The sequence below is a fragment of the Rana temporaria genome, chromosome 1 (genome assembly GCF_905171775.1).
Source record: "Rana temporaria chromosome 1, aRanTem1.1, whole genome shotgun sequence".
In the NCBI taxonomy this organism is placed as follows: Eukaryota; Metazoa; Chordata; class Amphibia; order Anura; family Ranidae; genus Rana; species Rana temporaria.
Genome location: NC_053489.1, coordinates 488,540,173 through 488,565,477, shown reverse-complemented (window position 1 = coordinate 488,565,477; position 25,305 = coordinate 488,540,173). Strand labels below are relative to the sequence as shown.

General features: G+C 40.3%; 1 protein-coding gene across 1 annotated transcript in view; it reads right to left on the bottom strand.

Annotated features, from left to right (window-relative positions):
• Nucleotides 1-25,305, bottom strand: part of LOC120918475 (bifunctional heparan sulfate N-deacetylase/N-sulfotransferase 3-like) — a 349,511-nt gene that overhangs the window by 148,981 nt on the left and 175,225 nt on the right. The window contains exons 4-5 of the mRNA XM_040330079.1: nt 18,963-19,117; nt 8,940-9,125 (exon numbers count right to left, since the gene is read on the bottom strand). Of these exons, the coding sequence (XP_040186013.1) occupies nt 8,940-9,125; nt 18,963-19,117 (341 nt within the window). The remainder of the gene's footprint in view (nt 1-8,939; nt 9,126-18,962; nt 19,118-25,305) is intronic.

The window sequence follows — 25,305 nt, the reverse complement described above, 5'->3', positions numbered from 1 at the left end:
TAATTTTCCAGTTTAGCTCTGCTTTGAAGAGAGATTTAGTTAAACTACCCAACTCCTTGAATTAATACACTCTTAACTGTCTTAAATCAATAGCTTATAGTGGATAGCGGAACATCAGATGGCTGCAGTGTAATGACAATGTGTGTTTATTTTGGGAAAAAAATAATATCACTGAAATGTATAAATTCAATAAATATCATATGACATCTAATAAAACAGTATGCAATTTAGGTGACTATAAGGGCCCTTTCACACTGGTGCGTTTTTACCGCGTTTTTAATTCATTTCAATGGAGAGGGGCATGGAGAGCGTTTTAATAGCGCTATTTTTACAGCGAAAATGCGGCAAAAACGCACCAGTGTGAAAGGGCCCTAAGGTAACGCATAAACAAAAAAAAAAAATGTAGTTCAAAATGTTGAAATCTTTTATGTGCATTGCTCTGTAGAATCAACATAAAGCTGTTAATTCATAATCCAAAAAGTTTAGAGGAGAGGAAGCAACCAAAAGGAAATTGGGTCTCATTAAACCCCTATTTTGTACAGTTATGCTGTGATTAAAACTTTAAGTTTTTCACAAAACAGAAGTTCTCTTTTAGTATGTGATTCATATATGTTATTATCCATTAGATAGTTTTCTCTTCAAGTCATTGTTCTGATTCTGAAATAGCTGATTAAATACTAGTGCATTTATATCTCAAAGACACAGAGGGCAGTAGTATAGGAAGGAAATCTTTTCAGTAAAGCTTACATAATGAATTTATTATAAGCTCGTCTCCACAACTCCGTGGCTGCAGAAAATGAAAGCATTTTCCAATGAAGATTTGGTAACCTAGGATTTCAAAGATAGAAGGTCTTAAAAATGCTTTTCTGTAAATTGGTTTCCGACACTTCTGCCCTATATCTTGGAGCTTATGATAAACCTTGGAAAATGCATGGCTTCAAAAGATGTATTCTACTGAAATTATAAAAGGAATATTTTCCAGTGAACCTTATTAGAATTCAACCCATTCTTTGTGAACGTCTGAAAATCCTTGGCTTTAGTAATTGCAAACAATACTGCAATGTGTTGTGTTACTTTGATCTATGCCCAGAAAGGGCAATGGATATAATATGCAAATCCCTTTGGCTAGTGTTTAACCTGAACCTTCTCTACATACTTATGAGAAAATTACTGCTTTATTCCTTCAATGACCAACTCAATAAGTCATTCATTAAAGAGGATGCAGCGTCAGATCTATTTTGACTTAAGCATATGGCTTCTATGTAATGAATAAGGCTAACACTTACAGGTATTTATTACCTCTCAAAGAGATCACAGTGCTTCTCTGACAAAGCTCTCTTCTTTATTTTCACCAGAAGACTACTACCATGTTTATTCAGACATAAAACCATCAGCTTCTACTTCCCGGATTAAATTGCTTGATGCCTGTGCAGTAGTCATTCTATTCACACATTGTATGAGGAGGTAAGCTGTAATTTGGATAGAGGATGAACTTTGGATGTAGTGTATCTAGATGTCATGAAGGCATTTGGTAGAGGACCCCAAAAACTGAAGTTCTTTTGATATTGATGATATCGTACAGTATATACTGTACATGGATAGAAAACTGGTTAAAGGAATGCATCCAGAAAGAAGTGATTGATGGCATATTTTCTGATTGGCCAAGAGCTGTGAGAGGATTACACCAGAGCTCTGTCCGGGGGTCAATTCTGTTAACTTGTTTATAAACTGTATAGAAGTTGGAATAAAAAATTAAATCTCAGTGTATTATGATACAGAGCTAAGCAGGGTAAAAACTTAGCAACAGGCTATATAAACTTTACAAGAAGATCTAGTGAAAATAGAGGGGTCGGAAGCTATATGGCAGATTAGGTTTAACAGCTTCCTGTCTGTGCTATAGCCGAAATATGACTACAGCGCAGGCTCACATTGTCTATGGGCATCCTCCTGTGATCGCGCTGCCCCTGCGCCCTCTGCGGCAAGCATTGGCAGGGATCTGTCATTGCTGTGTCCTTATGACACAGCTGATCACAGATTGGGGTAAAGAGCCAATCACAGTGGCTCTTTACCATGTGACCAGCTGTGTCCAATCACAGCTGATCATATTGTAAACAGGATTTGCTAGTTATCTGCAATCCTCTCCTTATGCTGACAGTACACAAGGAGAGGAGAGCCGATAATTGGCAAATTCACACAGGGGACAGCTACACTCATAATCATAGCACTGATCATAAGTGTTCTTATAATCAGTGCAGCCCCAACAGTGGCCACAAATGCTGCCAATCTATACCCATCAGTGCTGCCAATCAGTGCCCATCAGTGATGCCTGCCAGTGCTCATCAGTGATGCCTGTCAGTGCCCAACAGTGATGCCTGTCAGTGCCCACTAGCGATGGGTGACCAGCAGCCTCATCAGCACACATCAATGAAGTAGAAAAAATACTTGTTTAGAAAATGTTATAACAAAAACTACGATTTTTTTTATTTTTATGTTTGGTCTTTTTTCATTTGTTTATCAAAAAATAAAAAATACAGTGGTGATTAAATACCACCAAAATAAAGCGCACATGTAATTTAAAATGTGACAACACTTAAAGCTGAAAATTGGCCTGGGCAGGACGGGGATGAAAGTACCCTATAGGCAAGTGGTTAATTTTGAAAAATGTAAAGTAAAGAGCTTGGGAGCTAAACATATGCATGCAAGTAACTCTCTAGGGGGGAGAACCTCTGGGGGAATCAAGGATGGAAAAAAATCTGGGGGTCCTTGTAGATTACAGACTCAGAAATAGCATCCGATACCAAGCTGCAATAAGCAAGGCCAGATGACTATTAGCATGAATTAAAAAGGGTATTTACTCAGGAGATAAAACTATAATTCTCCTTGAACTGGAAAGAGTCCAGAGAAGGGCAATGAAACTAATTAGGGGGCTGGAGGACCTCAGTTATGAGGAACAACTACACAAATTTAATATATCCTCCCTGGAGAAGTGGCATTTAAGAGGGGATATGATCATCATTTACATAGCTTTAAATGGTGATTGTATCATTGGGAGAGAACTATATAAGACATTCGGCCACAAATATGTGGAGATCCCTTCCACAGTAAGTGGTGTCAGTGAGATAAATTCAAAAAACTTTAGGATGTGTTTCTCAAAAAACACAAGGTACCACATAAACACAAACACACACAAGACTCCAAAGACCCCAACACACTGCTTGGATAATGTGTTACATTGTAGGGAGTAGGGCATGATGCAACTACAGCTTGGACCCAAATGTGTTATTTTTATATGGCGCACTCTTAGGTTTATAAGCTTTTAGTGCATATAGGACACATTTTCTAAATATGTGGCTACTAGTTTATACAGGAAACCATTTCTAACTACACACACACCTATAGAAATGCAAGCCGCAAACATGTACCCTGTAAACTTACAAATTCTTAGTTTGGTCTTGTTGCACCCTTAAAAAATATGCCCAAATCATAAATTGAATCAAGTTAATATTTACAGCCCTGGCCAAAAGTTTTAAGAATGACACAAATATAAATTTTCACAAAGTCTGCTACCTGTTTTTAGATCTTTTTGTCAGATGTTACTATGGTATATTGAAGTATAAATACAAACATTTTCAATAAGTGTCAAAGGCTTTTATTGACAATTACATTAAGTTTATGCAAAGAGTCAATATTTCCAGTGTTGACCCCTGATTTTCAAGACCTCTGCAATGTGCATTGGAATACTGTCAATCAATCTCTAGGCCACATCCTGACTGATGGCAGCCCAGTCTTGCATAATCAATGCTTGGAGTTTGTCAGAATGTGTGTTTTTTTTTTGTTCACGCGCCTCTTGAGGATTGACCACAAGTTCTTAATGGGATTAAGGTCTGGGGAGTTTCCTGGCCATGGACCTAAAATTTCAAAGTTTTGTTCCACAAGCTACTTAGTTATCACTTTTGCCTTATGGCAAGGTGCTCCATCATGCTGGAAAAGGCGTTGTACATTATGTCACCAAACTGTTCTTAGATGGTTGGGAGAAGTTGCTCTCAGAGGATGTTTTTGTACCATTCCTTATTCATGGCTGTGCTCTTAGGCAAAATTGTGAGTGAGCCCTCTCCCTTGGCTAAGAAGCAACCACACACATAAATGGTCTCAGGATGCTTTATTGTTGGTATGGCACAGGGCTGATGATAGTTCTTTCCCTTTCTTCTCTGGACAAGGTTTTTTGTCCGGATGTCCCAAACAATCACAAAGGGGATTCATCAGATAAAGTTACTTTACTTAAGTCCTCAGCAGTCCAATCCCTGTACCTTTGGCAGAATATCAGTCTGTCTCTGGTGTTTTTCCTGGAGAGAAGTGGCTTCGTTGCTGCCCTTTTTGATACCAGGCCAACAGTCTTCGCCTCACTGTGTGTGCAGATGCACTCCCACCTGCCTGCTGCCATTTCTGAGCAAGGTCTGCACTGGAGGTTCCCCCGATCCTGCAGCTGAATCAATTGTAGGAGATGGTCCTGTTGCTTGCTGGACTTTCATGGGCACCCTAAAGCTTTCTTGACAAATGCAGTAGAAATGTTTTTTATGAGATTAAGTTAATTTCCATGACAAAGGGACTTTGCAATTATTTGCAATTCATCTGATCACTCTTCATAACATTCTGGAGCATAAGCAAATTATAAAAACTTGAGACAGCAGACATTGTGAAAACTTATATAATGTGAAAAATACCGTGCTAGATGAACAAAAAAAAAGAGAGAAAAAAACAGCTGCAGCTCAATATGAGGTACACACATATCAGATAATAAATAATAAAAATGAAGCTGAGCTAATCAAAGATCGAAGTGTTATAAATTGCTTCCAACCCCACACAATAATGACATAAATCAGTCCATAAACATAGCCACATGTGTATAATCTTGATATAACTTTGACGACACCAAGAACTCGTGCACCTTTACCACATACATTGCATGCTTATCAGAGGCAAACTAACAAAGGCTTTGCGGCTATTAGTGCAGTATATGGAAACAATGGCTTAATGGAGTAGGACTTGGGACACAAAAGACAGTAAAGGTTGGATGTATGCAGGTGACATAGTTGCATAGCTGGTAAGTTTGACTGAAGGCACCAGTCCATCCGGTTTAACCTGTGTGGGTGTATTTAGGTCAAAACCATTTCCCATATCCCTATATATTCTGTTTGTTAAGATACCCATCTACAATTTTTTTAAACTATTGACATATTCTGCTGACACCACTAAGATTAAACCGCTTCTCCTCCAAATTCATTGAGTGGCTGCTTACGGGGTTCCACCCAAAAGTGGAACTTCCGCTTAAAACACTCCTCATCCCCTTACATGCCACATTTGGCATGCCATTTTTTGGGGAGTGGGGGCTTCAGTAGGAGTGGGACTCCCTGTCCTACATCCTCCTTTTGCCCAGGGATCGCTTAGGCGACTTGTCATTTCACCTTAGGCGACCCCTCCCTGTAGGCGATCACCTGAGACATGTGACAGGTCCCAGGCGATCGCCTGTCCACTCAGGGAGCTCAGAGCCACTTGCGCATGCGCAGTGAGTGCCTGGCTGTAAAGCCAAAAATGGTCATGCCCGGGTGCCCACAGTTAGAATGGAGGCGACGGCGAAGAGTGGGGGAGACTAGCGAAGCTCCGGGCGGCCGCGTCGCTGGACAGTGGAACAGGTAAGTGTCAGTTTATAAAAAGCCAGCAGCTACACTTTTTGTAGCTGCTGACTTTTAATAAACATAAAAAGGTCTGGAACTCCCCTTTAAGCTCCCTAAGACTGAATATTTTCTCCCTATGCTAGAATCGCCACTGAGAAATGTGTATATTGCTATCATATCTCCTCTTAAGAATCTCTTCCCCAGGGAGAATAAATCTAATGCCACGTACACACGACCGTTTTTAATGTCATGGAAAAAACGTAATTTTTCTCGACGTGATTCTTGTGAAGCCTGCCTTGCATACACACGATCATGGAAAAAAATGCCTGAGCAAAGCGCGGTGACGTACAACACGTACGACGGCACTATAAAGGGGAAGTTCCATTCGATTGGCGACACCCTTTGGGCTGCAAATTTCCCTTCTCATAACCTGCTTCTGAGAATGTGTGTTTTTTTTCCCGTTGTTAAAGCCTACACGACCATTTTTCACAACGTTAAAAACGACGATGTATAAAAAAAAAAGAGAAAAAATAGAGCATGTACAAAATTTTTAATGCCCATTTTTCACGTCGAGAAAAATGCTCTGGAGCCTACACACAGTCGTTTTTTAATGACCAATTAAAAAAATTGCATTTTTCTCGTCATGAAAAACGGTCGTGGGGAGGCGGCATAATGCTTGTAGTCATTCCTTGTAACTGAGGTTCTACAGCCCCCTTATTAGCTAACAAGTAACTTGCATTCATATTTTTAGCCCCCAAGGTTAGGGTGAGCGAGTACTAAAGAAATCAAAAAGCCCTTGAGCAGAATCAGTGTGTAGCATAGCCAATTCTGGACTAGCGATGTACCCACGTGCGGCTGGACTTCAGATGGTTATACTAGGATGATACCTGCACCTGACAAACCAAGCCAGTATCGGCTTTGATCAGCTCTCTGCTATGGTAACCTGGAAGCGATGACCTGACATCACTTCTGGTTTACCCGGATGTGAACGGCACCATTTAAAAAAAGACAAATGCATTTGAAAGCTTGGTGTTTAAAATGCTTTTAAGGGCAGAGGAGGGATTTGGGATCTTATAGACCCCAGATCTCCCCATTAAGAGTACCTGTCACATGTCCATTGATTTTTTATTTATTTTTTAACACTTTTTTTGCTGTCACAAGGAAAGTAAACTTGTGACAGCAAAAAACGTGATCCAAAATGTGGGGTATCACCGCAAATGTCAGATCATGGGATGTAATTCTAGCACTAGACCTCCTCTGTAAATTGAAGGTTTTTAAAGCATCGCCTAGGATAGTAAAATTATGTTTGTCGCAGTTGCATGGGCGTGTGCAATTTCAAAGAATAGCATAAAGAACATTTACTTGGAACATCATCTTTATATTTTACAAAACATATATGTATATGTATATGTAAATTTTACAAAAATGTATGTATTTTTTTTTTCTGCATTAAAATTGTAAAAAGTGTATATGTTTCTCAAAAAAATGCATTAAAAAAAAACGCTGCGCAAATACCATGTGACATAAAAAAATTGCAATATCCACCAATTTATTCTCTAGGGCCTCTGATTTAAAAATATTTATATAGGGCCATATTCTCATAGAAGTTACGATGGAGTATCTCAGGATACTCCATCGTATCTCCCTTTTTTGGCCCGTGTATCTATGCGACTGATTCTTAGAATAATTTTCGCATAGATACACTTAAGATCCGCCATCTGTAAGTCACTTACACTGGCGGATCTTAAATGTAATGACGCCGGCCGCCGCTAGATGGTATTTACGTGAAGGACTCATTTGCGTATGCAAATGATCCTTCTACGCCGATTCCCGAACGAGTTTGCGTCGCGTAACCGTCGCTAACGTCGTTTGCGTAAGCGGAAACTTACTCCTGCTATATGAGGAGTAAGTTTCCGCAAGTCCCACGTAGGCCATGTTACGGATGGCGTCGGGTCCGCGTCGTGTTTTTTCGTCGGGTATGTCGTTTCCGTAAGTCGTTCTTGAATACGACTTTACGTCAATGACGCACACGTCGGCGTCATTGACGTTTTCCGCCGAGAACTGGAGCATGCGCACTGGGCTTTTTGAAGCCCGGCGCATGCGCAGTTCATTAGAATCGGGGGCGCGCTTAATTTGAATACAAGCCGCCCCCTTGGAGATCCGCCAGGCTACGCCGGGGCATTTACACTCCGCCGTCCCAACTTACGGAGCAAGTGTTTGGGGAATACAACACTTGCTCCTGTAAGTTGGGACAGCGGAGTGTAAGTGCCTTAAGCGCAGCCCGCGGATTTTTAGAGAGAATATGGGCCATAAATAATATCTTGGGGTTCTAAGTAATTTTCTACTGATTGTTACTTGTAAACAAAAAGTGCCAGAAAAGGCCCGGTCTGGAAGTAGATAGTAAAGCCTTCTTAGAAAAGAAGGCAATCACATGTCTGATTCTATCATATATCCAAATATAGAGAGGATTATTCCTCAATTCAGGAAAGTTGCAAATTAATCCTTTATGCCCCAACAGTCAGATGCACGTCTACAACTGCTCATGCATGGTGAAAATATAGCCCCATGTTATGGAGCCATTTATTCCAAACTGCATACGGCTGTTTCAGGCTTTTTGGTCATCATCAGTGGAGTGAAAGGAAACCATTGCTTTTATGGAGTACAGCTTGGGACTCGATAAGATAGTATACCCATACAGGTTATGGTAATAGGGGACTAAAAGAATAAAAAAAAATCTCTTCAACTGACAGAACAGGAGTTATTTATATATCTTGTTCAATCAAATCCCCAAAAAAGAGGATTATATCTTATTTTTGTACAGAGGGTGCAGTCATGCAAATCATTCCTTTTTGCTCAGTCAGATGTATGTCTAAAACCATTGACGCGTAGTGCAAATATAGCCTAATATTATAGCACTATTTATTCCAAACTGCATACATCTGTTTCAGGCTTTTTGGCCATCATCAGTGCAGTGTATGGAAACCATGGCTTCTATGGGGTATGGTTTAGGACCAATAACCTGAAACAATTGTATCTAGTTTGGCTCTATAATATTAATCTTTAATTGCACTATGCACCAACACATCTGCATAAGCAACTGGCTGTTGGGCATTATAAAAGTATTTGCATGGCTCTGCCCACTGTCCTGAAATTAGGAATACTATTATTTTTGGGGTTATATAATGGAATAAAATATGTGAATATATTCTGTTTTACAAATGCTTTACTGTGTTATATTAAAATATAAAAATGAATGTTACAGCTTACCATGATGTTTCTATGTATGAACCCCTGTCTATAACGTGCAGGTTTCAGATGTGGATACTCCTCTGTGCTGGTGACCTTGATATTCCATATCTTTTTCCAAGCATCGTAAAGTTGAATGTGCACAGGGTAGACACCAGAGTGATGAGGTGCCACTGCATATCCTATGTCAGTTGGAATACCATGCTCCTACAATACAAATTAACATTTGCAAATGAAATACAAGAATTTAATGAATAAAAAGAAAAACACAAACTGCATTATGTTCTAGCTTTTGATTAGAACAAGTCCTAGAAACTATTAGGCAACTCTAGGGGAGATATAGGTATAAATTACACTTTCCTCCAAGAATTTTTGATCAGAGAAAGAATATAACCATTTCCTAAAATTCAAATAGAATCAATTTGAATTTGAATAGAATAGAAAATAATAGATTTGAATAGGAAGATGCTTATATGTATTCTAATATTTATTCTATTCTATTTTGTTCTTTTATATTCTATTCTATTCAAATTCAAATTGTTTCTATTTGAATTTTGGAAAATGGTTATATTATTTATATTCTGTTCTATTTGAATTTCAGAAGATTGTTATAATCTTTCTATTTAAGTCTATTCTTTTGTATTCTATTATTTTCCTTTCTATTCTATGCTATTCTATTCTATTATATTCCATTGTATTCTGTTCTTTTATTTTATATTCTATTTTGATCTGATTTACTCTATTATATTATATTATTTTATTTTCTGTTATATTCTTTTCTATTCTATCCCTTCATGTTTTATTCTATTTTATTCTCTTTGGAAATTGGAAAATGATTTTAATTTGAAAACTTTTCGAATTCAAAAACTTTTCAAATAAAAAAAAAACGATTTGAAAATGATTTGAATTTGAATTTCATCCTATTTTTTTTTTCATTATTTCCGATTTGTTTGAATTCGGCACTATACTAATTTGGAAATTTGGATACATTCAGATTTCCCAAAAATGTAAATTCATCCGAATTTCAATTAGGAAAGAAACGAACAGCACATTTCCAGAACACAGCCATGAATAAAGAATGGTACAAAAACATCCTCCCTGAACAACGTCTTCCAACCATACAAGTTTGTTGATGAACAATGCCTTTTCCAGCATAATGAAACACCTTGCCATAAGGCAAAAGTGATAACTAAGTGTCTTGGGGAACAAAACATTGCAATGTTGGGTCCATGGCCAGAAAACTCACCAGACCTTAATCCCATTGAGAACTTGTGGTCAATCCTCAAAGAGGTGGATGAACATAAAACAAAACAAAAAAATCTGACAAACTCCAAGCATTGATTAGGCAAGAATGGGCTGCCATCAGTCAGGATGTGGCCCAGAAGTTGATTGACAGCATACCAAGGCGAATTGCAGAGGTCTTGAAAAAGAAGGGCCAACACTGAAAATATTGACTCTTTTCATAAACTTAATGTAATTGTTAATAAAAGCCTTTGACACTTATGACATTTTTTTAATTATACTTCAGTATACCATAGTAACATCTGACAAAAAGATCTAAAATTACTGAAGCAGTAGACTTTGTGAAGATTAATATTTGTGTCATTGTCGAAACTTTTGGCCATGGCTGTATAAAAAATGCAAAAAATACATTGATAATATTTTTATATTTATACACACGTTTTGTCTTTCATTTCTATTTTAAACTGAATAGTAATCGTTTACAATCAATTTAAGTGACAAAGATATCTAGTTGCAGGTAAATTCTAAGGCATACAAATGGAACATAGTTTACTGCTATGATACTACTACTGCTACTCTGAGACCATTCTGGGACTACCTGGTAAGTAGAGACCTACTAGCAGATACTGTATGTTTTCTGTTCAAGTCTAATAAAAATACAAAACTATTCACAATAGCACAGCAATAGGTATAGTCAGTGGTGGCCGCTCATGCAGAGCGCACGGGCGCCACCCCCCTATGCGTGCGTCTAGCCCCTTAATCTTTACGCGGGGAGCGGGACACATGGATTTCAATGTTTTTTTTTAAAGCACATGATTAAAGCCTGAGGCTCTATTTGGCTTAAAAAAAGTGTGGGCTTGGGCACAGAGCACTGTGCCCCGAGCCCACCCACTTGTATGACAATAGCAAACTATTTTCCGCTATTGTCTTCCTGATTCTCCTCCCGGCCAATTAAGAAGCAGTTCCTGTGACCCAATTGGCCAGGGAGTCTTAGGACTCTGGCAAATTGTGTCTCAGGACACACTTCCTGTTCACCCGGGAGTAATCAACGGCCTGGCTCTTCATTCCCCTGGCTCCAAATTGAATGCCCTGAATGCCGCCATCTCATTTGGGGTCATTTGCTACAATCTCGTCCGTCTCTGGGGAGGGGGTTTGGTGTTAGTTTGCCACAACCCAAATATATTAAGCACCGGCCACCACTGAGTATAATATAGGTGACTTAGTCCATCAAGGGCTGAGGTCTGACCATGACCCAGAAGTGTTATTTAATTCCTTCACATTGTGACAACAGTAAATTCAAGAACAAGGAGCGACAACATTGTATCTTCTCACTCTAATTTATGGATAAAATTCCCCAGAAGTAGGCAGAAGCAAACAATTACCCTAGGCTTAAGAAAAATATATCATACCCAGATAACATAAACAAAGTTTAAGCTGGCTATCACCTGACTCCAAACACTAGATTCGGGACACTCTATGACAAACAGGCATGGACAGAGGCAAGGGACAAGGTTTTGCTGTAGATAGACTGACATACAGTATGTGTCCAGACAGTTGTGGCCTTGAAGTCTGTAAAAAGCAATGACAGGCTAACAGGAGCTCCTGCTGTTCCCATGTGTCTGTACATCAAATGTACATCAGATGCATCAGATGCATCCAGGGTCAGACATCTTTCCCTAATGGAAAGTAACCACTTAATATGTGGATACATGCAAAAATTGAGGGACAGCTGCAGCTCCTTTAAGCATGCCAATGTTTTGTACAGGCTTCCTGACCGCAGCTGTCTGCAACCACTGTCAGCTCAGCTGCAGCAATATGCTGTCTTTTACTACTGACTGTGACTGTTCATATGTGTATGAAGCTGAAAAGGTTTTCCTATTCATACACTTTAAAAAACCGAAAAATAAGGTGGTTTACTTATAGAATACATGCAATTGTTCTTATATTGAATGTCCAGTCAAGGGCACAGCACTTGGGAATTTCTTTTGCACATAATTGAATCATCACTTCCTCAAACGTAATCTATTCAAAACTGAACTTATCATTTTTCCTCCCCCACGTGCCTCTTCCCCTGATCTCTCTGTCAAAATGAATGGCCATCCCCACATGCCAAGGTCCTAGGAGTAGTCTTGGACTCTGAACTCTCCTTTAAGCCTCACGTCCAATCACTGTCCAAATTTTGCCGCCTCAACCTCTGCAACATCTCCAAGATATGCCCCTTTCTAACCAATGACACCACAAAGCTCTTAATTCACTCCATAGTCATCTCTCGCCTCGATTACTGCAACTCCCTCCTCATTGGCTTACCTCTACATACTCTATTCCCCCTTCAATCCATCAGGAATGATGCTGCCAGACTCATCCACCTTACTAATCACTCTGTGTCTGCTACTCCCCTCTGTCAATTCCTCCACTGGCTTTCACTCACCCAACAAATTAAATTCAAAATACTAACGACTACCTACAAAGCCATCCACAACTTAGCCCCCAGCTACATCACTGACCTAGTCTCTAAATACCAACCTAATCATTCTCTTTGTTTGTTTGCAAGACCTCTTTGTCTCTAGCTCTCTGCCATAGCAGTCTCTCATCACCTCCTCCCACGCTCGCCTCCAGGACTTTTCCAGAGCTTCTCCAAGCCTATGGAACTTCTTATCCCAATCTGTCTGTTTATCTCCTACTCTATTAGCTTTTAGACGATCCCTGAAAACCCTTCTCTTCAGATAAGCCTATCCTAACCACACCTAACAACTGTATTTCCATCTAGTCCATCTGAGCATCCCCCACAGCTACTACCCTTTGTTCCACTTGACACTCACTTCTAGATTGTAAGCTCTAAGGAGCAGGACCCTCTGATTCCTCCTATATTGAATTGTATTGTAATTGTACTGTCTTCCCCGATATTGTAAAGCACTGTGCAAACTGTTGGCGATATATAAATCCTGTATGATAATAATAATACTAACTATAGCGAATACAGATTTTTTGCGCTAACTAAAAATTAACTTAAATTGTTAAATGTTGCAAAGTCATGATTTGCACTTTGTATTGAAGATCAGTAGATCAGTAAAGAGATTTTTGACTATTCAGTCTCATCTATTATTTTAAATGTACCGGCCAACAGATTAAAAAAAAAAAGACCAGACTGCAATTGAAAAACAAGATGTTCCTAAGTAAACTAAGATTTGCAAGGTATTTAATTCACCTCTTCTTTTTTTTAAAACTCATTGCATGTGTGTTTATCTTGGTTAAGTGCCTTTATGTGTTTTCTTTTTTTAGATAGTTTTACTTTTGCTGGAATTGTAGAATCTGAACATGTTAGCCGTATTATTAAGGATTATGTACAAGTACATCAGTGGAAGGCTTTGTCCACTATCCACAAAAACCTCAAAGACAAGATTTTTGATAGAGTTCAACAACAGATTTCTACGAAGAACTTATAAACACGACGTTGCTCTAAGACAATGATTGACAGTATAGTAAGAACATTCATCTTAGCAGAAATGTGGTGGTTACAAAGCTTAAGGGAACATCAGACAGATGAGAAAGGGCTGTGAAAATAGAACGAATGGATTGAAAAAAAAAAAAAAATGATTGTGGGTAGCATTGCTGTAACATCTATTTTGCGCATGTAGTCATTTTTATAACATCTGGCTCTGGATAGGAATGAATGTAATTTAAAGTATATACATGTTGGTCAAAGATATAGTTTTCAGTTTGATATTTCTGGAAGCTTTATTTTTTTTCAGCTGCTGATTTATGTTTTATCCATTGCCTTTTTGATATTTTATTTCAGTGAGCTGTTAACGTATGCTGCACAAAAGCATAGCATTTATACAGCATTTTATCACACTGGAAAAGCAGAGGAACAAAACATTTCTACTATTCTTCCCAGAACTAGTTCTTTTGATCACACAGCTGAACGGATGTGTCCTCCGCAATAATGGTATGAAAAGGAACACATCCAAATAGGTTAAAGGGAAATGAAGCATGATCTTTTACTTGACTATACTATGGTAAAAAAAAAAAAAAAAGACCTTATGATTCATCCATGGATTATTGTATTCTTCTGCACTCATGTTTTATGTTTTCATTTTAACAAGTGATAGGAAATAAAGAATGTAACATTATAAGGAAGAGAATATAGCATTGTGTCATAATACTCAATGGCAGAACCATCCACATTTTTGAAATGTTGTTTTAAAATATTGCCATGTTTCAGTGTAAGAATACATCATTTGCTTTCCTGCTGAACCGTAAAAACAGTAGAACAGAAAATGATTGTACTATACCCATGTTTACTGCCAGATAACACATAGAGCCTGATTTACAATGGACCTTTGCATCAAGGCATATTCTCATAGTATTTCCTAAGTTTGCACTATTCTCCTAGAGGTGTACACAACCTTGATATCTTTCATATTAAGACTTCAATAACAAATGTGGTTAGCAGCACACAGTCCAGTGCCTGAAATAGGTTAGCTAAGCATTAGCATATCTACAATAAAAATCAACGTTTTTGTAATGTTTTAGGGGATATCTGTAATAATTAATGTAGCGCTACCCCCGAAGTAACTGCTGGATAGGATGGGTCCTCTGTTCTTTGCCTCAACTTTCTCAAGAAACTCAGCCCCTCTGACACACCAGGTTAAGTGTACAAACATAAAATATCACAGGAATTCACTGAAATTAATACTTAGTACTCAATAGTAGTGCTATATCAAAGAAAACAGTAACCAGACCAGGTTGTAAAGGCAAACTTAATATGTTGTTCCCCAATATGGTTGGTAACTAGAACTAGGCAAGCATAAAATGGATTAACAATTTAGCATGCAAAGTGATTAACAGTAGGGACTAGGCATAAGATGACATTTGGAATCCAGATCAGCATTGACAGTAGCAAGGCCACCTCATGTGCAGCAGTAACCAGTAGTAAAGCTTTATCTACCGAGTGCTGTATGGGTATGCACTGCTCAAAAGTAAAGGAGGATGGCAGTGAAGGGGGCAGGAGGAAACAAAGGGGGTTTGTAGGATAATTATTATAGAAGGGATAGTCTTTTGAGGGTTCTCCTGGTGATCATTGGGGCCCTTTAAAAGCATCCTTGCATTTAGTGACAGTCCCAGTTATCCTACATGTAGTATAGATACAGTAAAGTCTAGTCATAGGCATAATGTAGATGTGGTTCAGATGCGGTAAAGGTTCAGTATAATGCGGTATAGGTGCAGTCTAGGTTTGGAATACGTGCAGTATATAATACAGTATGGGTGCTTTATGGATTGGGCACACTTGGTGTTCTTCTCTTAGTAGCTCAGTCCCTGCTTGCAGTATCAGCGATGGATGATAGCCTTTATGAACTGGCATGTACAAGGGAATTCAAATGTTCCATTCTGGTTACACAGGACATGGGGCAGTGGCATGACAATAGCTATAGAAGTCAAAGCAGTTTATTTGGGGTCTGGGGTGAGATAAGGGCCCATTATGGTATGATCTTAAACAAATTTATGAAGTTTCCATTATAGAAGGACTGAAGTCAGACTTCAGAATTGTCTAGTCACAGATCCTTCTCTGTGCGGTAAAAAATAATTTGCTAATCTGTCTTAGCAGTACACTTTTGCTTCCTACTGAACTTCTGCTTTAAGCTGCCTAATGCAGTCTCAGATCCCAGCACCCTCTGCTAAAGCCCTATAGGATGGCTGAGGATTGTAGTTATAATAGTTTGAAACCAGAGTTTAAAGCAGTTTGTATTAGGGTTATAAAGAATTTGTGTGTAAGAGCAATAATCATTTGCCATAGTATAACATATTATTATGGTTATTATTATTATTACAATTAACTCATTTTGATCCAAAGCATTGCTCTCTAGTAACCTAAACATGCTGACAGCTTTCATGCTGCCTGTCCCTGATATAGACATACTTTATGTTAAAGATTAATGATGAATATTGTCACAGTTGACACTGCAATGTACTACACAGATAATTAGCTCCTAGTTTAACGACTCCTCAGACTTACGACCAGCTCTCCCCACTCTAGCATTGCGTATATACATCATTGTATTGTACAGTACAGTACAGAATTCATTTCCGTACTTATGCAAATTAAAACAATGTTATTGAGCTGGAGTTTAATGTTTAGACCTTTTTATCACAATACAGTACAGTAAAGTAGTTAAGAATGCTTAAAATATTGATCACTTGTGATTCTTCGTCTAACAACCAATTTGTTTAACGACCTGGTCATTGGAACAGAACCTGGCCGTTAAGTGAGGAGTACCTATAATGGCAGCGATCAGCGACTTATAGCAGGACTGCAATATTGCAGCGGACAAATCGGAAAAACTAACTCTTTTGACCCTTTTTTGGAGACCAGTAAAATAATTTCAGTTATCAGTGCTAAAAATATACACTGCCACAGTACTAATGACCCTGACAGGGAAGGGGTTAACATCAGGGGTAATCAAAGGGTTAACTGTGTTCCTAGGGCGTGCTTACTAACTATGGGGAAAGTGCTTTTACTACTTGAACACATGCTTCACAGGGCCACCGATCTTCTGTACTCACCGAATGACAGTCTGTCTTGTTTACATAGGCAGACTGTCATTCTGTCAGAGTACCGAATGATCGGCGGGTTCTGGCAGACATCGGGTTAGTGGGACCCACTGATTAGCTCCCAATGTGGCGCATGCTCGTGCCCAAAACCCAGAAGTGCAGAATCACATATATATATACAATTCTGCACCACCCTGTAGCAGTAAATATGGTATGGGGCAGTCGCAAAGTGGTTAAAACATTTCCTTAGCACTACAGTTTTCTGCCCCAATATAGTCTGAATGCATGGTTGTAAACCTTTTGCCGTCAAATAGTGCACCCAGACTGCTCAGCTCTTAGGGCTTGTTTACACTTGTGATTTACATCCTCTGTAGAGCAATTTGCAGTGGATAATTCTACAAACCGCAAGGAGGCATTATGTTTTAACCCCCAAAAAAATGCATCACTGAGCGTTGACCTAATTCAGTTGATTGGGTCATGTTTGGCTGGAGGTGCTGTCCACTGAGACCTCAGTGTGGCAACAGCCCTATGAGTGCAACAGTGGCCCAGATTCAGGTAGAATGGAGCAATATTTGCGTGGGCAAAGAGCAAAGATTTTTCTCTGCGCCCACGCAAATATTTCCATTTGCCCAGCGATTCACGGAGCAGTAGCTCCGTAAATTGCGCGGGCGCTATGCTAATTAGCCCTGCGTAAGGGCGCCTAATGTAAATGATCCCGCCGGGGGCGGGAATCATTTAAATTAGGCGCGCTCCCGCGCCGAGCTAACAGCGCATGCTCCGTCGGGAAACTTTCCCGACGTGCATTGCGTCAAATGACGTCGCAAGGACGTCATTTGCTTCTAAGTGAACGTGAATGGCGTCCAGCACCATTCACGAATCACTTACGTAACCGACGTGAAATTTAAATTTCACGAGCGGGAAGCGCAGCTATACTTTAGCATAGGTTGCCCCTGCTATAGCAGGAGCAACCTTGCGCTAAAGTTGCCGTACGGAAACTCCGTACCTTGCGTGCCCAGGGCCCGCGCAACTTTTGTGAATCGGTGGTAGTATGCAATTTGCATACTATACGCCGATCACAATGGCCGCGCCCCCTAGCGGCCAACGCAAGAATGCAGCCTGGGATGTGAAGGCATAAGGAGGCTTATGTCTGTCACATCCTAGGCTGCATTCGGTGTAACAAGGTTCCTGAATCAGGAGCACTCGTTACACCAGAGCAAGTAAGCACTTGCGCCGCGCAACCTATGGTTGCGCGGGCGCAAGTGCTTCTTGAATCTGGGCCATTGTGGATAAAGTTTGCCTCCCGCAATGCTGCTGTATATGTACACCCCCATCTGCTACCTTTGCAGCTTAAGGGGAGCACTTTTCCATTGTTAATTATCACTAAGTTTTGTTTATTAGATTGTTTTTAAAATCTTCTTATAAATGCTCATATCTGTATGGGCATGGCATAATACTAATTGTGAGTCCATATGCTTGGGAAATCCAACAGATCAAAATTACTACCACAAAGGGTATCTAAAGGGCTAGAACCCCGTCAGGTTTTTACTGCTATCTGGGCCTTCACAAGTAAAATGTACCCACACTTCACACATTTTAACAGACAGTAAAGCAGGGGCAATTCAGCAAGCAGGACCAGAAGTGAAGAGTACATCTCTTTAATAGGGCTCTGGACATAAGTAAAAAAAACAGATAGGTGTTCTAATTCTTCCCCACTCTATAAAAAACTAGTAAAAGATTTCCTGGCATGACAAACAGTACACTTCACATTGCCCTGTGGAGTATTGAACATAAGAATAAAAGTTAGCCATGACTTTAAATGTTATTGTAGTGCATGTATGTTTATTTTCAGCACAATTTTTATGTATCATTTCTGACAACAGCAGCCCTGAGCAGTTTTTCTACTGATAACCTCAGCAACCTACTTCAGCCCTGGAAATCTTTCCACCGTAAACCATTGCAATGCATTATTTCTAAAAGTGGGAAGTTAAAGTAGAAACTTTTCCTAGATGGCATTTTTAAAATGTTAAATTGAACCTATTGCTCTTGCTTTTTTTCTCTTGCATTTTCTTGAGCTTTTTTTAAATTGGAAGAAAGGCCAGTAACACGAATATTTATTTATAGGTTCTTAACATAATGAAAAATAAGTTTCAAAAACATGAGCACTGTAAAACATGATCAATGGCATTGAAGACATCATTTATAATCATGTTGGCATTCCTTATAAAAAGGTCCAACAAACATGCATTTCCTTACCAAAGCAAATTTCTTGTTTAGAATCATTTGTTCCACCAAGGAGGACTCGTTATGGAAAAGGTGAGGCTGCATATGACTCCACATGTGAGGGAACCACCAAAACTCATCCACCGATCCTAATAAAAGGTCATCTCCCATATCCTCTTTTTCAGTGCCTGAAAGTATATTCACATGAAATGCCAGTATGTAAAACATAAATGTAAAAATACAGGTTGTTAAAGTTAAATGCAAAGTCATACAGCTACAGTGCCTTGAAAAAGTATTCATACCCCTTGAAATTTGACACATTTTGTCATGTTCCAACCAAGAATGTAAATGAATTTTATTGGGATTGTATGTGATAGAACAACACAAAGTGGCACACAATTGTAAAGCAAAAGGAAAATGATAAATGGTTTTCCACAAAAAAATAAATATGTGAAAAGTGTGGCATTCATTTGTACTCAGCCCGCCGAATCAATACTTTGTAGAACCACCTTTTGTCAAGTCAACACCTCAATACCTCAAACTTGTTGTTTTTCCCAAACCATTTTGCAGCACAGCAGAGTACATAATCCTGCTGAAAGAGGCCACTGCACTTGGTTGCAACAATGTTTAGTTAGGTGGTACGTGTCAGTTTTCATACCCCTTGAAGTTTTTCACATTTTGTCATGTAAGGGGCAGATCCACAAAGATCTGCCCCGGCGCACCGTATCCGAGATACGCTACGCCACCGTACCTTACCTGGCTTTAAATTGAATCTATAAAGAATTTGCGCCGTAAGTTACGGCGGTGTAGTGTATCTCAAGCGGCGTAAGGGCGCGGAATTCAAATCGGCGATTAGGGGGCGTGTTTCATTAAAATGAAGCGCGTCCCCGCGGCGAATGAACTACGCATGCGCCGTCCCTAAATTTCCCGCCGTGTATTGTGCTAAATGACGTCGCAAGGACGTCATTTTTTTTAACATAGACGTGAATTACGTCCATCCCGATTCACGGTCAACTTATGCAAACAAAAAAAATAATTCAAAATAAACGCGGGAACGACGGCCATACTTAACATGGCAGGTCTAACTATACGCCACGAAATACCAGCTTTAACTATACGCCGGAAAAAGCAGACTAGAGACGACGTAAAGGAATGCGCCGGCCGCTCGTACGTTCGTGGATGGTCGGAAATAGCTAATTTGCATACTCGACACGGAAAACGACGTGAACGCCACCCAGCGGACGCCGAAGAATTGCATCTTAGATCCGAAGGCGTACAAAGACGTAAGCCTGTCGGATCTAACCCAGATGCCGTCGTATCTTGTTTTAAGGATTCAAAACAACGATACGACGCGGGTAATTTGAAAGTACGCCGGCATATCAGTAGATACGCCGGCGTACTCACTCTGTGGATCTGCCCCTAAATCTTTAATGTATTTCATTGGAAATTTATGTGATAGATCAACATAAAGTGGCACATAATTGTGAAGTTGAAGGAAAATGATAAGTACCGTATTTATCGGCGTATACCGCACACTTTTTTGCCCTTAAAATCAGGGCAAAGTCGTGGGTGCGCCATATACGCCGATACTCGCTTCCCGCGCTGTGTTTGAGCCACTGCGCCGACATATACCGAGCGCAGTACACCGAGCTCGGCTCCGCTCGCTGTCACGTCCTGTGCGTCCTGTACGTCCTTTACGCAAGAGGAGCCGAGCCTGCCTGAGTATACCCGAGTGTACTGCGCTCGATATATGTCAGCGGAGTGATTCAAACACAGCGCGGGAAGCAGGGATCAGCTGAAAAACACAGCAGGGAGGACACCGCGATGGCCGCAGAAGGACGCCGGACCGGACAAGGCCGCCGATGGACGCCGGGCAAGACACCGACGAGGGGCATCCAAACTGTAAGTAATTCTTTTTTTTTCAGGAATTTTCCATTTAGGTTGGGGGTGCGTGCTATACGCCTGGGGGCGTTATAGGAAGATAAATACGGTAGTTTTCAAAATGTTTTACAAATACATATCTGAAAAGTGTGGCGTGCATTTGTATTCAGCCCCCTTTACTCTGATATCCCTAACTAAAATCTAGTGGAGCCAATTGCTGTCAGAAGTCACCTAATTAGTAAATAGAGTCCACCGGTGTGCAATTTAATATCAGTATAAACACAGCTGTTCTGTGAAGCCCTCATAGGTTTGTTAGAAAACCTTAGTGAACAAACAGCATTATGAAGGCCAAGGAAGACACCAGACAGGTCATGGATAAAGTTGTGGAAAAGTTTAAAGCAGGGTTAGGTTATAAAAAAATATCCAAAGCTTTGAAAATCTCATGGAAGACTGATTAATCCATCATCTGAAAATGGAAAGAGTATGGCACAACTGCAAACCAACCAAGACATGGCCACTTAAACAAACAGTCCGGGCAAGGAAAGCATTAATCAGAGAAGCAGCCAAGAGGAGGAGCTGCAGAGATTCACAGCTCAGGTGGGAGAATTTGTCCACAGGACAACTGTTATGCCGCGTACACACCATCACTTTATGTGATGAAAAAAACGACATTTTCTGTGAAGTAAAAAATGACGTTTTTGAAACTTCAATTTTCAAAGACGAAGTTGCCTACACACCATCGTTTTTCTCACAATGTTCTAGCAAAGTGAGGTTACGTTCCACCACGTTTTTCCATTGAAGCTCGCTTCATAAGTAGCTTCTGGGCATGCGTGGATGAAAAAACGTCTTAGAAAACGACGTTTTTTGCTACACACGGTCAATTTCTGTGAAGTAAAAAGTGCACTTTTGAAAAACGACACATAAAATTGAAGCATGCTTCAATTTTTTTTGGTCGTTTTTTAGAAGACATAAAACGACGTTTTCCCCCACACACAGTCAATTAAAGTGACGTTTTTAAAAACTTCATTTTTTTTCATCACATAAAGTGATGGTGTGTACGCGGCATTAGGCCGCGCACACACGATCAGTCCATCCGATGAGAACGGTCCTAAGGACCGTTGTCATCGGTTAACCGATGAACCTGACTGATAGTCCGTCGCGCCTACACACCATCAATTAAAAAAAATGATCGTGTCAGAACGCGGTGACGCAAAACACAACGACGTGCTGAAAAAAACGAAGTTCAATGCTTCGAAGCATGCGTCGACTTGATTCTGAGCATGCGCAGGGTTTTTAACCAATGCTTTTGCATACTAATGATCGGTTTTGACCTATCGGTTAGGCGTCCATCGGTTCAATTTTAAAGCAAGTTCTCATTTTTTTGACCGAAGGTTAACTGACCGATGGGGCCCACACACGATCGTTTTGGACCAATGAAAACGGACCTTCAGTCTGTTTTTATCGGTTTTGACCGATCGTGTGTATGCGGCCTTAGTCGTGCACTCCACAAATCTGGCCTTTATGGAAGAGTGGCAAAAAGAAAGCAATTGTTGAAAGAAAGCCATAAGAAATTCTGTTTGCAGTTCGTGAGAAGCCATGTGGGGAGACACAGCAAACATGTGGAAGAAGGCGCTCTGGTCACATGAGACTAATATTGAACTTTGTGGCCTAAAAGCAAATTGCTATGTGTGGAGGAAAACCTACACTGCACATCACCCTGAACACACCATCCCCAGGTGAAACATGGTGGTGGCATCATGTTGTGGGGATGTTTTTCTTCAGCAGGGACAGGGAAGCTGGTCAGAGTTGATGGGAAGATGCATGGAGCCAAATACAGGGCAATCTTAGAAGATAACCTGTTAGGCCCCGTACACACGACCGAACATGTCTGCTGAAACTGGTCCGCGGACCAGTTTCAGCAGACATGTTCGGTCGTGTGTAGGCCCAAGCGGACAGGATTCCAGCATACATTTGCCCGCCGGGCCTTTTTCCAGCGGGCAATGTATGGTCGCCTGTACACGGCCTTAGAGTCTGCAAAAGACCTGCGACTTGGGTGGAGGTTCATCTTCCAGCAGGACAACAACCCTAAACATACAGCCACAGCTACAATGGAATGGTTTAGATCAAAGAATATTTATGTGTTATAATGGCCCAGTCAAAATCTAGACCTAAATCCAATTGAGAATCTGTGAGAAGACTTGAAAATTGCTGAGCACAGACGCTAACAGAGCTCACTCGTCCCCACTCCCATTCCTGGCCGGCCGGGTAGCGTGCTTTGGATACGGGTCTGGTATGGATTGTAGGGGGACCCCCTACGTCGATTTTTCGGCGTAGGGGGGTCTCCTTACAACCCATACCAGACCTAAGGGCCTGGTATGCTCCTGGGGGGGAACCCATGCCGGTTTAGAATTTACAAATTGCCGTGGAGTTCTCCCTCAGGAATGCATACCAAATGCAGTCGCTTGAATGTGCTTTTACAAGGTGTTACTAACTTTACACTTTGTAAAAGCAGCCCTAATTTTACACTTGCAAACTAAAACTTACGGCGAAAAAACGAAGCTGAAAAGCTTTGTGGATCGCCCTAAGTGCTAATTTGCATACCAGAAGCAGCATTTCGACTCGAAATGCCCCCAGCGGCGGATGCGGTACTGCATCCTAAGATCCGGCAGTGTAAGTCCCTTACACATGTCGGATCTTCTGCCTAACTTTGGAAAACTGATTCTGTGGATCAGTTCCAAAGTTAGAACCAGGGATACGACGGCTTACGCCGGCGTATCCCTTTTGAGGATCTGGCCCTATGTGCCACTTTGTGTTAGGCCTCGTACACATGACCGTTTTCCTCGGCAGAATCCTTCAAGAGCAGAGCATTTTTTCAGAGAAAAACGGTTGTGTATGTTTTTCGTCGAGAAAACTGTTGTGGACCCCGAAGAGAAAACAAGAGAACATGCTCCCTTTTTTCTCATCGGGAGTCTCAATTTCCTCGCCGTGTTTCTCGTCGGGCTGGTTTTCGACGAGAAACACGTTTGTGTGTATGCTTAGAAACCCGCGCATGCTCAGAATAAAGTATGAGACGGTAGAGCACCTTCGGTAAAAGTAGTGTTCGTAATGGAGATAGCACATTCGTCACCCTGTAACAGACTGAAAGCGCGAATCGTCTCTCACCAAACTTTTACTTAACGCGCAGTAACATGAGATTGGCAAACGCAGCCCCAAGGGTGGCACCAGTGGAGTCGAACTTTCCCTTTATAGTGCAGTCGTACGTGTTGTACGTCACCGCGTTTTAGAATGACAAGATTTTATCTCGACAGTGTGTATGCAAGAAAAGCTTGACAAGAATATCGTCAAGCTTGACAAGAATATCGTCAAGCTTGACAAGAACCTCGTCGAGGAAAACAACATTTCTTTTACGACGAGATTCTCAGTCGTGAGTACGCGGCATCAGTCTATCACATAAAATCCCAATGAAATACATTTATATTTTTATTTGTAATTTGACAAAATGTGGAAGATTTCAAAGATTATAAATACCTTTTTAAGGCACTGTAAATATGTAATTGAAATATTTACGTTAATTATTTGGTTATCGACAGTGTTTGTAATTCTGTTCAGCTAGTCTTGTGATTCAGTTAGCTTTATGATTCAGGTATCCCTGCCAGACAGCACAGCTATGTTTAAACCCTAATTTTCCTGTATTGCAGCTACTGTGGACCTTTCAACAACTTTACAAATTAATCTGAATGAAAAAAATCCAGTAACGTCATAATATATAAACAATATATATATTTTTTTAAAGTCATTAAAAAGAACATTACATAAGAACATTACTAAGCCCCAACCAAACGACTTTGCCTCAGCAGCATGATGTAATCATTTGGCTGCAGGCAAGATGAAGCATTTCCTCAGTATTTTCTTCCCTGCAATCAGACTAAAAGATTGTAACTTTGTGGCAAGTCATGAGTAAGAAGGTCCAGCAGCACTGCACAAGCACCAGGGTTTAAATGACTATGTCAAGTGTAACATACATAATATTTTATATGTTAAGTGTCAAAATGCTAGGTAAAGGTAAGACAGCCCATACATTGATCATTTTTTTTCCTTCAACCACACATTCAAGGCAGATGGAGAAATTACTCCCACTGTGCCATTGTGTTCTGATGGTAGGAAGCTTCCCTCACTGTTGGAATATACTGATCAGTATTGCAGTCTATAGCCAACTGAATTCCAACCTATATATGAGCAGGCTGGTTGTACAGAAGTCAATTTACCAATTGATTTCTGTACAACCTGTCTTTTAGGTTTTTCCTGAATGATCAGTGCTGCTGGCTATACCCTGCAACACTGATCAGTGTATTCTGACCGTGGGGAAGGCTCCCCACCATCAGAACACAATGGAACAGTGGGAATGATTATGAGAACAGTGGGAAATATTTAATTTTTTTCCATTCAACCCGCTTGTTGAAGGAAATAAAATGCTCAATGTATGCGCTGCCTTACA